The sequence below is a fragment of the Panthera tigris genome, chromosome A1, assembly GCF_018350195.1.
Source record: "Panthera tigris isolate Pti1 chromosome A1, P.tigris_Pti1_mat1.1, whole genome shotgun sequence".
Taxonomy (NCBI): Eukaryota; Metazoa; Chordata; class Mammalia; order Carnivora; family Felidae; genus Panthera; species Panthera tigris.
This window is the reverse complement of record NC_056660.1, coordinates 19,090,350-19,106,774: the sequence shown is the minus strand read 5'-3', so window position 1 is coordinate 19,106,774 and position 16,425 is coordinate 19,090,350. Positions and strand designations below refer to the sequence as shown.

Here is a 16,425-nt window from a genome sequence, read left to right as displayed (position 1 = left end):
CTTAAATACCAAATTTGAGTATTTTGCTTAGCATAACATACTCTAGTTCCATCCATGTTGTTGCAAATGGCAAGATTTCATTCTTTTTGATGGCCAAGTAATATTCCATTGTGTGTATATATGTGTGTGTGTGTGTGTGTGTGTGTGTGTGTGTGTGTGAGTGTGTGTGTATACCACATCTTAATCCATTCATTAGTCGATGGACATTTGGGTCCTTTCCACAATTTGGCTATTGTTGGTAGTGCTGCTATAAACATTGGGGTGTATGTGCCCCTTCGAATCAGCATTTTTGTATCCTTTGGATAAATACCCAGTAGTGCCATTGCTGGATGGTAGGGTAGCTCTGTTTCTAATTTTTTGAGTAACCTCCATATTGTTTTCCAGAGTGGCGTAACCTCCATATTGTTTTCCAGAGTGGCTGCACCAGTTTGCATAACCACCAACAGTGTAAGAGGGTTCCCCTTTCTCTGCATCCTCAGCAAAATTATTGTTTCTTGAGTTGTTAATTTTAGCTGTTCTGACAGGTGTGAGGTGGTAGCTCATTGTGGCTTTGATTTGTATTTCCCTGATGATGAGTGATGTGGAGCATCTTTTCATGTGTCTGTTAGCCATCTGGATGTCTTCTTTGGAAAAATGTCTATTCATGTCTTCTGCCCATTTCTTAATTATATTGCTTGTTTTTTGGGCGTTGAGTTTGATAAGTTCTCTATAATTCTGTAGAATCTATAGATTCTCTATACTAACTGTTTACCAGATGTGTCGTTTACAAATATCTTCTCCCAGTTGCCTTTTAGTTTTATTGATTGTTTCCTTTACTGAGCAGAAGCTTTATATCTTGATGAGATCCCAGTTGTTCATGTTTGCTTTTGTTTTCCCTGTCTCCAGAGACATGTTTAGTAGAAAGTTGCTGTGGCCAAGTTCAAAAAGGTTGCTGCCTGTGTTCTCCTCTAGGATTTTGATGGTTTCATGTCTTACATTTAGGTTTTTCACACATTTTGAATTTATTTCTGTGTATAGTATAAGAAAGTGGTCTATTTTCATTCTTTTGCATGTTGCTGTCCAGTTTTCCCAGCACCATTTGTTGAAGAGACTGTCTTTTTTCCATTGGATATTCTTTCCTGCTTTGTCAGCGATTAGTTGGTTGTACATTTGTGGGTCCATTTCTGAGTTCTCTATTCTGTTCCATTGATCTGTGTGTCTATTTTTGTGCCAGTACCATACTGTCTTGATGATTACAGCTTTGTAATGTACCTTGAAGTCCAGAACTGTGATGCCTCCAGCTTTGGTTTTCTTTTTCAACATTACTTTGGCTATTTGGGGTCTTTTCTGGTTCCATACAAATTTTAGAATTGTTTGTTCTAGTTCTGTGAAGAATGTTGTGCTATTTTGATAGGGATTGCATTGAACGGGTAGATTGCTTTGGGTAGTGGTAGTATAGATATTCTAACAAGATTAATTCTTCCAATCCATGAGCATGGAATGTCTTTCCATTTGTTTGTGTTGTCCTCAATTTCTCTCGTCAATGTTTTAATAGTTTTCAGAGTATAGGGCTTTCGCCTCCCTAGTTAAGTTTATTCCTAGGTATTGTATTCTTTTTGGTGCAATTATAAATGGAATTGTTTTTTAAATTTCTCTTTCTGCTACTTCATTATAAGTGTATAGAAATGCAACCGATTGCTGTGCTTTAATTTTGTAATCTGCAACTTTACAGAATTCATTTATTCTAGTAGTTTTTGGTTGGAGCCTTTAGACCTTTCTATATATAGTATCATGTCATCTGTAAATTGTTTTTAATCCCCAAACTACTCAAGTAAAACTTTTACCTGAGAATACTTTGTTCCATTAGTCTCACTTTATAGCTATCAAGATGAGTAATTTCTAATGTCATTTTTTCATGATCTCTTCTCTTAGAAAAAGAGAATTAGTGATGATGAGACTCCCCCACCCCACTTTTTTTAAAGTAGGCTCCACACCCAATGTGGGACTTGAACTAATGACTCTGAGATCAAGACCTAAAATCAAGAATTGGATGCTCTACCAACTGAGTCACGTAGGTGCCCAGAGACTCCTTTCTTTATGAATGAGAATGGCCATGCTCCCTGGAGGCAAAAACACATCATGCTTGTTCAGCATCACTATTTATTAGGGAAGTGCAAATCAAAAGTACAATGAGATATCACCTCACACCGCTTAGATTGACTATCATTGAAAAAAAAAAAAACAACCCAAGTATTGGCAAAGATGTGGAGAAAAGGAAACCCTTGTACACTGTTGGTGGGAATGTAAATTGGTTCAGAAATATGTTTACTTCTCAAAACTTTAAGAATAGTACTACCATGGGGTACCTAGGTGGCTCAGTCGGTTAAGCATCTGACTTCGCCTCAGGTCATGATCTCACAGTCCGTGAGTTCGAGCCCCGCGTCGGGCTCTGTGCTGACAGCTTGGAGCCTGGAGCCGGCTTCCAATTCTGTGTCTCCCTCTCTCTGACCCTCCCCCGTTCATGCTCTGTCTCTCTCTGTCTCAAAAATAAATAAATATTAAAAAAAAAAAAAGAATAGTACTACCATATGACCCAGTTACTCCGCTTCTGGGTATTTATCCAGAGTATGAAAACACTAATTCAAAAATATATATCACCCCTATGTTTATTGCAGCATCATTTACGATAGTCAAGATATGGAAGCAACCTAAGTGTCCATCGATGGCTGAATGGATAAAGAGGTGGTGGTGTGCATACACACACACACACACTCACACATTGACAGTGGAATATTAGTCATAAAAAGGTTTGCAATCTTGCCATCTGCAACAACATGGATGGATTTGAGGGTGTTATGTTTAGTGAAATAAGTCAGAGGGAGAAAGATAAGAAAACATATGATTTCACTCCTATGTGGAATCTAAAAATAAAAGAAAACAAAACAAATGAGCAAACAAAAGAAAAACTTATAGACACAAAGAGCTGATGGGTGGTTACCAGAGGGGAGGGGGTAGGGGTGGATCAAATGGGCAAAGGAGGTCAAATGTATGGTGATGGATGATAGCTAGACTTTCAGAGGCGATCACTTTATAATGAATAGAGAGGTCAGATTATACATACCAATTTCACCTCAGTCAAAAAACAAACACATCCTGCTTTTAGTTAAGAACTAGAGTTCCAAAAAATATAGCAACTATGATGATCTATATAGTCTTTTTTTAAAAAATGTTTATTTTTGAGAGAGAGAGACAGACAGACGGGGGGTGGGGGGCGCGGTGGGTAGGGGCAGAAACAGAGGGAGAGAGAATCCCTAGCAGGTTCCACACTGCCAGCGCTGAGCAGGGTCTGAACTCATGAACCGTGAGATCATGATCTGAGCCGCAAGACGCCTAACCGACCGAGCCACCCAAGTGCTCCAATGATAATCTATATAGTCTTATAACAACAAAAATCTTCCCATTACGTACTTCAAGAAAATCATAATGTAGAATAATTTTAAGCAGTGATAGTAGCAATACATGTACCAGTTGTTTTAAACACTCTACCACTATTACAGAGGCATATCGTAATTAAAAAATTATATTTTAGAAGGGGAACATAATGCCCACAGAAAAACAAAACTCAAAAATTAAGTTCTTCTACTATCTCTAGCTTTCTTCTCATATTTTTGACCTGGTTTTGGTCTCAAGTTTCTTGAGCTATGAAGATACTTAACTCAAAACATGTATAACCTGTGGTGTGTGGGGGGGGGGGCGGGGAGTGTAGTTTTGGTCATGTGATTGCATTCTAGGGCTTTCTCTCCCACAGCTCACAAGACACAGGGGTCCTGTACCATTTTCCATACATGGAGTGGAACCCTCGGATCACAGAACTCAACTGTCTACACTTTTATTATCTCTCTTCTTTTTAGGGAGCCGGGTTGAACAATTTTAATCTTGATTGTTGCATCCTGAGGAAAAGAGGGTCTTTTTCCTGTCCCTGCTGGCTTCTCAGATTTCCTTCTCCCTGGCTCTCATGTTTGAGCACTTCTCCTAAGTCAGCCCTGGGAATACTGACAGCCCTGTGCATTGGATTTCAACAACTTTCTGCTTTCAGCTAGTTGCAATGATGGTTAATTTTATATCAACTTGGCTGGGCCACAGGGTGCCCAGATATTTGGTCAAATATTATTTTTTTAAATGTTTTTATTTTTGAGACAGAGAGAGACAGAGCATGAGCAGGGGAGGGGCAGAGAGAGAGGGAGACACAGGATCTGAAGCAGGCTCCAGGCTCTGAGCTGTCAGCACAGAGCCTGATGTGGGGCTCAAACTCACGGACCACGAGATCACGACCTGAGCCGAAGTCAGATGCTTAACCAACTGAGCCACCCAGGCGCCCCTGGTCAAATATTATTCTGAGTGTTTCTGTGAGGGAGTTTTTGGGTGAGAATGACAGTTAAATTGGCAGACTCTGAGTAAAGCAGATTGCCCTTCATAATGTGGCGGGCCTCGTCTAATCAGCTGAAGGCCTGGACACAATAAAAGTCTGACTCTCCCCATTCCCAGCAAGAAAAATTCTGCAACAGATGGCCTTCAGATTCAAACTGGAACATCTGCTCTTTTTAGTTCTCCAGACTGATGGCCATGATGGCCTTTGGACTTGTACTGTACCATTAGCTCTCCTGAGTCTCCAGCCTGCCTGCCCTTACTGTAGATTTTGGACATGCCAGCATCCATAACCATATGCATTAATTCTTTATTCCATCTCTTTCTCTGGAGAACTCTGACTAATACAGATGCCCTGTTCTCATTCTTGGACGAACTACCAGGCAGGTACTCTGGCCTACTCCATTCTTATCTCTTAACATGTCTGAGACACATGACATTTTTCCTTGCTCCAGCCTAGAAAGAGAAAACCCTTGTACAGGCGTCTATCCCAGCAGCTGTCATGTGTCAGGCACATTTGTTTACTGTGAAGTGTATGCCCTTCAAGGGTAGGGTAGAATGCATACCTTGTTTTCATGTCCATACTACCCAGCATTTTGATCATTGCAAAATCCAGGAGAAACTGCACAATTCCACATCAGACTAGGACACTTAGCTTACATGATGCCACTTTTAATAGGAGAAAAGGCAAAAAGATATAAATAATCTAACGGTAAAAAATCAGGAAATGACAGTAAATGGTCACAGGTAATGATGGCATATTACCATGATTAAAATGTCAAATAGGGGTGCCTGGGTGGCTCAGTCATTTGAGCATCCAACTCTTGATTTTGGCTCAGGTCATGATCCCAGGATTGCTCCACACTCAGTGTGGATTCTTTCTCTCTCCCTCTGCCCCTCTCCCTTGCTTGCATGCTCTTTATCTCTAAAATGAAAATAAAAAATAAAATGTCAATGTTTAGTGCTTTGGGATACAGTCACGATATAAAATGAAAAGTATGAAAAGACAGAAGAAAAGAGTCATAAATAGACCAGAACATACACAGAATTTTAGAACATGATATCGGTGGTGACTTAATTCAGTGGAGAAAAGATGGTTTCTGTATGTTGGAAAGAGTCTTACCTTTCTTATAAAAACTCTGCTACAGATCAGTGACTCCATGATTAGGAGAAATGCAGAGCCATGGGAAAAGAGAGGGAGTCTTTCCTCCATCCCTCGGTCACATGGGCTGGCATGCAGCTTTGGGACTTGAAGGACAGACCAGGGTAAGGCAAGTAAGTGCCCTCACATGCATGGCCTGACTTCACTCTCCTTGCCGTAGTCCTGGACTGTTGATTTTGCCTTTAAAATGAGTATTTTGCTTATCATAGATTTTTTTTAATTCATCTTGTAAAAAAAAAAAAAAACATTGCTTTACTACACCAAAATAAAAAGCTTTTGGACAGCAAAGGATAGCATCAACAACACAAAACAACCTACTGAATGGGAGAAGTTATTTGCAAATGATACATCTGATAAGGGGTTAATATCCAAAATATATAAAGAACTTATACAACTGAACCCCCTCAAAAACAAATAACCCAACTAAAATGGGCAGGGGACCCAAATAGACATTTTTCCAAAGAAGATATACAGATGGCCAACACACACATGAAAAGACATTCAACATCACTAACCATTGGGAAAATGCAAACTAAAACCACAATGAAATGTCACCTTACACCTTTCAGAATGGCTACATTCAAAATGACAAGAAGTAACATGTGTTGGTGAGGATGTGGAGAAAAAGGAACCCTCATGCACTTTGGTGGGAGTGCAAATTCATGCAGCCACTGTGGAAAACAGTATGGAGGTTCATCAAAAAACTAAAAATAGAACTACCTTATGACCCAGTAACTCCACTACTGGGTATTTACCCAAAGAAAGTGAAAACGCTAATTCAAAAAGATATCTGCATCTCTATGTCTATTGCAGTATTAATTATAATAGCCAAGGTATGGAGGCAGCTCTACTGTCCATCGATAGACCAATGGATAAAGAGGTAGTATATATATACAAGGAGTATACACAAGGAGTATTACTCAGCCATAAAAAGGATGAGATCTTACCATTTGTGGCAACATGGGTGGATATAGAAGGCATGACACTAAGTGACATAAGTCAGACAGAGAAAGACAAATACCACATGATTTCACCCATATGTGGAATCTAGAAAACAAAATAAGTGAATACACAAAAAGCAGAAAGGGACCCATAAATACAGAGAACAAGATGATGGTTGCCAGAGGGGAAGGGGATGGGGGGAAGGGCAAAATGGGTGACGGGAGTGGGAGACACAGGCTTCCAGTTATGGAATGAATAGGTCATGGGGATACCAGGTACAGCATGGGGAATATAGTCAATTAAGAAAAAAGAATTTAAAAAAAAAAAACCAAACCTATTTCTTTAACATATCATTTTTCTCGATTACTGAATTTTTTTGGCACCTCCTCAAGTTTTGCACCTGTGAGGAGTGTCTCCCTCCCCTCGCCTGAGTGCCAGGCCTGCCCAGCTTGGGAGAAATCAGCGGCTTCTCTTGCCAGCAGCACTGGAAAGGAGTTGAACAGTGCCTGACACATAGCGGGTATTTAATGAGTAGTTTTTGAATACTGGTTTAATGAGTGAGTAGGTTGAAGTCAGAGAAGCCTGTCTTTAAATAGCTCCAAAGAGATGTTCTCAACTCACTGACCTACTTGCCTATGGTTCCCTGGGAAAAACCACCTGTCAGTCCTTGCCATGTGAGATTCTAGTAGGGTGCCTTGCATAGGCACCGGGAGATCTCACAGATATAGAAAAGCAAAAGCGATTATAAGACGCTTAAGGAAACAGCAGCTTTAAGAAGGAACAAGATGAATTAGAATAGGAGGCTACTGTGGAGTGTGAATTCAGGGATGTCATAGAAGAAAATGTTATTAAAAATGTGGTAAGAATTCTGTGTAGATATAATCAGAACATTCTAGTGTTTCTGGAACTAAAAAATATTTGAGAACTTCAAAAAGTCCCAATTAAAAAATTCAACAGAAGAATTGGAAAAATGAGTGGTCACTATTAACACAAATTTAGTCCCAAAATATATAGAAATGAACATGATAGGGTGAGAGGTAGGGGTCATGGGAAACAGCTATGATGGACCTAAAACACACAAGTAATCAAAGGTCCTAAAGGGGCAAAAAAGAACACATAGACCAGAAGTAATAATCAAAGAAATAACAGAGGAACACTTTCCTGAAGGGGACAGAAACTTGAGCCTTCAAATTTAAAAGGACCATCATCTCACAGGCAGGACAATGGAGAAGGATACAGGCCCACAATCTCTGACCTGGTGAAATTTCTGGACCTCAGGGGTAATGAGAAACTCTTAAACAGGTTCCAGGCAGAATGGATCACTTACAGAGAACGAAGTAATCTAGTACTGGGCTTGCTTATGCTTCGTTGCCTCTTTCAAGCCGTGGCGTGGCAAAACCACATGCCAAATCAAATTCATGTCTTTCCTACTCTCCCATTAGGTTTTGCCCCTGAATGGGGCTGGAGTATTGCTTCTCTGGCGTCACTTTAACTGCGTGTTAGCAAACTTCGAGCAGGCCAGGCAATCATAGTATCCTTAGGTATGCGCTCATACCTCCTCATGCCTCCCCCCCCTCTTCCAGTCTTGCTTCCTCCTCCGAGAAAATCAGTCCAGGGAATTTTTGCAGACTCCCACTGCAAAATCTCTCCGCCTCACATACCCTGCTCTCCTCTGATGATAGAAACGTCTCTGACCCTCTCTTGTGCCTTCTCATCTTCTCAAGGACGTCACCCAAGCACATCCCCCTCTCTCACCACCTACCAGTGCTTTGCCTTCAATCACTGCTCTCGGCATTCAGACATATGATTATTTTTTTCTACCTGGAAAATAAATGAACAAACAATCCAAACTTCTCAGCCTCACTCTGCCTTCCTGTTACCAACCCATTTCTTTGCTCTCCTTTGCAGCAAAGTCCTCAAAGGAGTGGTCTCTATTCCCTATCTACAATTCCTCTCCTCTTTTTCTCATTTAAGACCGCTCCATTAGGACTTGTTCTTCTGCCCCTCCATTGCACTCACTCTTGTCAAGGCCACCAATAACTCCACCAATAAGTCAACGCAGTGAGGAATACTCACTCCCATGGTCTTGACCCATGAGCAGATTTTTACACAGGCTCTTTCCTTCTCCTTAACAGTCTGTCTTTATTTGGCTTCCAGGACACCACGCTCTCCTGGTTGAATTCCTACCTCACCAGCGGCTCCTTCTCCATCTCCTTTTCTGTGCCTCTTCTTCTCCTGACCAGTTTAATTTGGTCTAAATTAATAATCCTATCCTCTTAAGTGGAGGCTGTCCAACTTCATATGGTGTTAGCCATTCTTCAGGACAAGGATTTTCTTTCGATTAAAAGGCATTGAGAAACAGCCTCATCAGTAAATGAAAAATAAAAGAATAAAATCACTATCAAGTAGCAAACATAACAAAAGTGATAACATCTAATATAGACAGAGCTACTTAGCCTGGGAAAAAGACCAATTTGCTGGTGGCACTGCATCCTGGTTAAATAAGTCCCCAATATGTAGCAAGCTAAAATTTGTGCAAACTCTTTAAATTTTTTTTTTTTTCAACGTTTATTTTATTTTTGGGACAGAGAGAGACAGAGCATGAACGGGGGAGGGGCAGAGAGAGAGGGAGACACAGAATCGGAAACAGGCTCCAGGCTCCAAGCCCTCAGCCCAGAGCCTGACGCGGGGCTCGAACTCACGGACCGCGAGATCGTGACCTGGCTGAAGTCGGACGCTTAACCGACTGCGCCACCCAGGCGCCCCTGTGCAAACTCTTTAAAGCAATAATTCTATTTTGGAAAGACCCGCTAAGAAAATAATCCTAAAAGTCAAAAAATATATCAATTGTAGCACTACAAATAATGCAAAGTGTATAAATAAAAGGAAAGGGGTAGCGACAGAAGCCCTGCAGGTGGGAGCCGCCAGGGTTTGTGGCGTTTGTGTTAATTTTTTCCAGATAAATTATGGAAGATGTACACATTAAAATATCGTCTAGAGTAAACTCATGATACTGAAAATGTTTAAATGAAAATGATTTTTTTTTTTAAAAGCAGGCTCCACTCCAGTGTGGGACTTGCACTCACCACTCTGAGATCAAGAGTCACATGCTCTACCAACGGAGCTAGCCAGGCACCCCTAAATGAAAATGGTTTTAATGGGGAAAAAGGAGGGGGGGGAACCAAGGTAGTACTTCCATACAGTGTGGAGAGAACAGTTCAGGCCACAAATCTTCATTTGGAAAGAAAAGTTCCAGTATTATTTACAGCCTTTTACGAACGTGGCAACATGCTGGGCAGTGACAAGAAAACGGCACAAATACAAGGGATAATGCACGATAAGGAAGTCCAAGCTGCGTCCTGGCCTCCCTTAAAGTCCCTTGCAAGCTCCGGGTTTGTGCCCGAACTGGACAAAGGATGGGGTGGACGACCCCGCCGGGCCACCGGCCGACTGACCGCCAGGAGGCGCTCCACGCACGACCCCAGGTTTCCCGGGCACGCTCCCTCCCTGCCCGCCTCCGCCCCGCCCGCCGCCAGGGGGCGCCGCAGGCTATTCAGCGCTGGGCTCGCGTCCCCGGAGCGCCGGCGCGGGCGAGCGGCGGAGGCCGGCCTGCCGGCGGCCATGGACCGCTTCGTGTGGACCAGCGGCCTCCTGGAGATCAACGAGACGCTGGTGATCCAGCAGCGCGGCGTGCGCATCTACGACGGCGAGGAGAAGGTAGAGGCGGCCTCGGGGACGGGTGCGCGGTCTGGCCAGCCTGAGGGGCCTCCGCCCGGGTGCCGGGTCCGCACGCCTCGGCGCTTGGGCGGCCGCGCTCAGGGAAGCGGCGGGGACGGCAGACGGCTTGGCCGGGTGCCTGCTCCTCGGGCCCGGATCCGGCGCGGTGACGGCGGGCCGCGCCGGGCCGGTGCCTCCTTTGTCCGGCTCGCTGGCCGGGGTGCCTCGCCGAGCCGGGTGCGGCCGGCGGGCGTGCGGTCTGCCCCAGCGAGCGGCGGGCAGTGCCCCGCAGGGGTTTCTGAGAAGCGTGTCCGGGTCTCACTGGTCGCCTTTCCGCGCCCCCCCCCCTTTTTTTTTCTTCCTGGAATGACTTAAGGAAGGAGTCTTGAGCGTTTGTTTAGTGAAGTGATGTGGTAGGCCATGCCTTGTCACCCGGGCGCAAACCTTGGGAGAGGCGCTTGCGAATGGAGACAAGTGTTACTAGCCCGGCGTGAGCGTCTGGTGGAGACTTCCGTCCGACTGTTACCTCCCGGGGAACCGGCTCGGCTCAGCCCGGGCGGCGCCCCGCGGGAAGATCCGTACTCCAGACACGAGCGCTGGGGGGACAGGCTGCTTTACTCAGGAGGCAGGCGGCCTGGGAAGACGGTGGACTCACATCCCGAAGCCTATCCTCCCCGTCCGGGCGAAGCCAGAAGGATTTAAAGGGGCGGGAGGGGGGGGGCGAGTAGGGGAGAGGGAGGGGTGCTCCGTGCAGGAGAAGCAGGTGCCCTGGCTTTGTCCCAGGTGGACGTGACCCTGAACAGACTTGCTGGCCTCAGCCGCAGCTGTTTGCCAATGCAGTCAGGCCGTATCTTCTGGGGAAGTTTGGTCCTGATCAGAAAAATGTTCAAAACCCGCTTATTCTAACCAGGATTTTTAGTTTCCAGAAGTTTTCACCTGCTCTCTCATCTTCTTTGTGGTGTTACTGATGAAACTTCCTTCCGTACTTTTGCATTTGTTCCTTGACCCATAGCTTTTCCTGGTCGGTGCTTGCAGAAGCTCGAGGCTTCCTTCCTCCTAGGTCATGGAGGGCAGGGGTTACCCAGCTGTCTACAGGCGCAGCTGACATGACACCGGACCCAGGTGCTCTGCCTCCCTGAGGGCATTTTCCACGTACTGTTTCCTCTCTTATCAAGGCAGGGTCTATTTTCTTAAATAACTTGCTTGGTTTTACTCCATTTCCTGCCTCAGCACTTTGGTTAACTTGATCGCAATTGGGTTTGCATCTCTTGGTCGGAGTGACAAGCTAAATGGTTTTTGAATGAAGGTTACACCCTTGGAACTGTTTTAAATAGGAAGCATGATCAACTTCAGCATTCAGAACTGAATGCTGACAATGATAGATTGGTCTTCAGAAACTCCCCTAAAGACAGTCCATGCTGGAAGTCACACTTTTGCAGAACACCACCCTCTGTTGTTGTATGTAACTCCAGTATGCAAATTAGGAGCATCTTGGCCGGCACATAATACAACCACGTCCGTTTAAGACCATAACAAGTCAAAACCATTAGGACCTGTATATGCAAAACCATTGCTCAATCAGTGAATTCTAGTGTTTCCTTTAAGGTTTTTGTTTTTGTTTTTGTTTTTGCCTATTTTAATGGACAAGTAGATATGGTTATCAGAGGATTAACAAAAAAAGTACTGGGAAGAATTTAGTTAAGATCCTTTGATCTCGTCGAGAATTCTTAACTGTTCTAAAGGCTGAGGGTAGTGAGGGAGGAATGTAGGTGTCCTGAAATGGAAGCAGAGCTCTAAGACAAGCTTGCTCACCGCTGTGGTCCCTGAGCTGCATCTAATGAGTCACTTGCTGAGCTGTCCCCAGTGTGACTGAGGGCTAGACTGATTCCTAGGGGGAAGTCCCATGTCCTGGCTTCCTCCATCTGCTGGAAAGCTTCCAGACCTCATGCAGTCTGAAGACTCTAGGAAGCGCCTTATCAGCCTCCAGATCTGGTCAAGTTCCCTTTCAGTGTCTTTCCCTGGCTCCCTTGGGCTAGGACACTCCAGTCCAGACTGCTTAGCCTTCGTAGCTTTGCGTCCCAACACGTTCCTCAGGCAGGCATGCACGTGGCTGTCTCATAGGCCAGGTGGACGCTCCTGGAGGGCAGAAAGTGTGCCTTACTCATCCTTCTATCTTTTGGCTCATCGTGGGTGTGAAATACGTGGAAAAAAAAAAAGACCTGAATAATAGGAGTACCTACTATGTGCCAGGAGCTTTACGTACAATCTCATTTAATCCTATTACTGGGCATATGAGGTGAGTATTTTATGGATGAGAAAATAACTCTTAGAAAGTGACTTGCCCACAGAGTTGGTTATCAGGAGAGACAGGAGTTAAATCTCTGTTGATCAGACTCCCAAAGGCTCTGCTTGATTGACTGTGCTACAATGCTTTCACAAATGTAGCAGTCACCAGTGCCAGACTCTTTATGTAATGCTTAATATAGTGAATCCTCCCAAAGATGAGGGCACTCAGTTGACAGTTGAGAAAACTGTGACCCATCTGAGGTGACACATTTAGAGTAGACTGGGCTCTTCCCACCGCCCAAGCGTCTCTTGTGAATAAATGAGCACCTGCTTGTTTCTACAGGCACAGTTTTCATGGGCCCGTTATGACCACACAGTATGTTTTCTTAAGTAGCGTAGACAGGTCATTTGTTTAAATTCACAAAAGCTTCTATAGCCTCAGCTAATTTAAATAATAATGAAAGCAGGTTAGTAGTGTATAAAGTGGCAAGTTGGCAGCATATACTGGGAGACTTAGAAAATGTTTATTTTCTTCCAGCTAGCTGTTTGACTTTTAGGGATTTACCCTTGGGAAGTAATCAGAGATGCATAAACATATAATGAATGAGGATGCTCATCTCAGCACTATTATATATATTATATATTATTACATATAGGGAAAATTGGAAGCAATCTCAGTGACCACCGTAGGGTTTTGTTAATTAAAATGGGATATGCCTTAATCAGCATGAGGAATTACTAATGAGAGGTTGCTAACTGAAAAAAGCTACTTATAAAACTACAAACATAATGGCTTCATTTTATTTAAAGATTATTTACACCTGCACACACATATACACACACACATACACACACCCTGGCTGGTATGATTATGAGTGATTTCATTTTCTTTTTTAGACTTCCATTTTTTTCTTCAAATTTTCTACACTGTATTCCTTTTATAAAAGAAAAATGTTGACTAAAAACAAAACAAAACAGGGTAAGAGCTTGTCCAGCAAAAGCCTAAGTTACATCAACTTTGAAGTAGTTAAAATTGTTCTAGCTCTGAGTGGCTGGAGCAAACCAGCCTAAACTTGTCTATCAGGTTCAGCTCATAATCCCTTGGAATCCCTGAAGGGAACTATTACACAATTTCTTCACTTGGAGCATCAGCATTACATGCGCACATTGTTAATTGACACGGGAATGGAATATACTCTGCCTTCAGCTTTAACTTACATCCTTATGCTTGAATTTCAGTGCGAGAAAGTGCATCTGCTTAATCAGAACTGTTGTGCTGTAACGTAGCACCAGGTACTCAAGTTGATAAAGTACTTGCTTTTGGAAAAGGGAAATCTTACTCATTGGCAAAAAAGAAGTTTTAAAAATCTCTTTTTTATGTGTATTTATTTTTGAGTGAGCGAGCGAGAGAGAGGAGAGGCAGAGGGTCCGAAGTGGGCTCTGCCCTGACAGCAGCAAGCCCGACGCGGGGCTCGAACTCAGTAATAGCTCATGCATGACCTGAGCCAAAATCATGAGTCAGATGCTTAACTGACTGAGCCACCCAGGTGCCCCTGTATTACAGTTTTTAAAAACATTTTTTACATTTATATTTTGGGTAGGTGATACAATCCCATGACAAAAATTCAAAAACCACAAAAAGAATAAAGTTAAAAGTCTCCCTTTCACCTTTGTCTCTTTGTCACTCAGTTCCCCCTCAGAGGCTAACCAGTGCATCATTCTGGAGAGCTGTGCATATGTATCATGCATAGGTATTTGTATAAATTGTGTTTCCTTTTTTAAGATGTAAATTTGTAATATGCTCTGCATACAGAGTGTTGCATCTGGCTTTTTTCACTTCATCTGTGTGGAGAATTTACCATATTTCATCAATTCTAAATGTCCATTCCCCACCTCCCCCCCCCCCCACACACACATTTTAACAACCAGAATCAGGATGCATTTCGTAATCAGTGGCATCTTAGATTTTATCAAATACTTTACTATGATAGAGCCTCCTGATTTCTTTGTAATCACTGAGTAGTAGTTCATTGTGTGGATGTATATTTCTCTGTTGATGGGCATTTAACTTATTTCCTATATTTTGCTTTTCACAAACAGCAATGAATAACCTAGTAGTGTATGATTATGCACGTGTGGATTCATCTGTAGATAAATTGGATCAAAGGATATGTGTATTTGTATTTTTGATAGATTAATCTATTGCCCTCAGTGGAGGTTGTCCCTTCCAACAAGGTGTGCAAGTGCTTATTTCGCTAACATTTCACTTGCACGGTGTTACCAAGCTTTTGGACCTCTGCCAATCTCCTGGATGGACTGCCCTCATGTTCTCTTAATTGGCTTTTTTCTTGTTATCTGCAAGGTTGGGCATCTATTAATGTGCTTAAGAGTCATTGTAGTTCCTTTTATGTGAACTTTCTGTTAATAGTCTTTGCCCATTTCTCTGATGGATTACAGGCTATTTTTTAAAAGTGATTTGTAAGAATACTTTATACGTTACAGAAATTAGCCCTTTGTCTCTGATGTGAGTTTCAGTTATTTTCCCCAGTCTGCCGTCTTCGCCTTGGTGTTTTTTTGCTACAAGGAATTTGTGTGCATGTGTGTGTGGAGTTCACTTTATAAATCTTTGCCTCTAATGCTAATGGGCTTAGTGTTTTCCTTAGAAAGACCTTCTCTTACATTATGTAAAAAATTCTCGGGGCGCCTGGGTGGCTCAGTCGGTTGAGCATCTGACTTCGGCTTAAGTCATGATCTTGCAGTACGTGAGTTTGAGCCCTGTGTCGGGCTCTGTGCTGACAGCTCAGAGCCTGGAGCCTGTTTTGGATTCTGTGTCTCCCTCTCTCTCTGCCCCTTCCCTGCTCATGCTCTGTCTCTCTCTGTCTCTCAAAAATGAATAAACGTTAAAAAAAAATTTTTTTTTAATTCTCTCATTTTTTCTAGTGCTTTTATAATTTTTCTTTTTTTTAACTCTAATATTTGATCTAGAATTTAATTTGGTTAAGTATATTAGGTATAAATCCAACATTATCATTATTATTATTTTTTTTCTCTACTGGAGAACCCAGTTGTCCCAGTGTCATTGATTGAATCTCCAGCCACACTTATTTTTGTAGGTTTATGTCTATTTTCTTATTATTTAAAAATTATTTTAAAAAATTATATGAGTGTTATATACAAATTCAATCTCACGGTAAAAAATTCAATCAGTAATGAAATGGATAGTTTAAAAAAGGGGGCCTCTGCTTCTCTTCTTCCCATTTCCTCACACTTTTTTGAGATAATCATTGTTAACAGATCACTGAATATTCCATTTATATCTTTTTCTACTGTGTGTGTGTGTGTGTGGGTGTGTATGTGTGTGTAGACACATGCATATATCTCACATGAAGTTTGGGATATGGAGATTATTTCTGTCTGATTACATTATATGTAATAGGCTGTAAATTGCTTCTTTCCCCACTAACTCTGTCATATAGTTCTGTGATAGTCCATAGAGCTATACCTCATTCTTCCTAACCTCTGCTTGGATTCCACAGTATGAGTGTATCATACTTGATTTGACTACTACCCTATTGTTACTCATTTGGTTGTTTGCAATTTTTTCCTCATTTTATCAGGGCTGTATATATACATATATATATATATATATATGTATATATACAGCTTATGAAGCGTATAGCATTGCTTCTCTTTAATTTGTGGTAAGCCTAATTCTCAAATGTTTATTTATATGATTAACTTTTTTGTGTGTAATTTATGAGGAAGAAAATCTGGACTGCATTAAGTGATACATCATTAATATTTTGTGATGATCTTGTCTTTCTAGATAAAATTTGATGCTGGGACGCTCCTTCTTAGTACACACCGACTAATTTGGAGAGATCAGAAAAATCATGTAAGATAAAGGTTTTTTG

At 42.4% G+C, this 16,425-nt stretch overlaps 1 protein-coding gene across 1 annotated transcript in view; it reads left to right on the top strand.

Moving 5' to 3' along the window:
- The first annotated feature begins 10,102 nt into the window (after nt 1-10,102).
- The window catches only part of VPS36 (vacuolar protein sorting 36 homolog), a 30,510-nt gene continuing 24,187 nt past the window's right edge, over nt 10,103-16,425 (top strand). The window contains exons 1-2 of the mRNA XM_042961979.1: nt 10,103-10,225; nt 16,338-16,406. Of these exons, the coding sequence (XP_042817913.1) occupies nt 10,130-10,225; nt 16,338-16,406 (165 nt within the window). The 5' untranslated portion in view covers nt 10,103-10,129. The remainder of the gene's footprint in view (nt 10,226-16,337; nt 16,407-16,425) is intronic.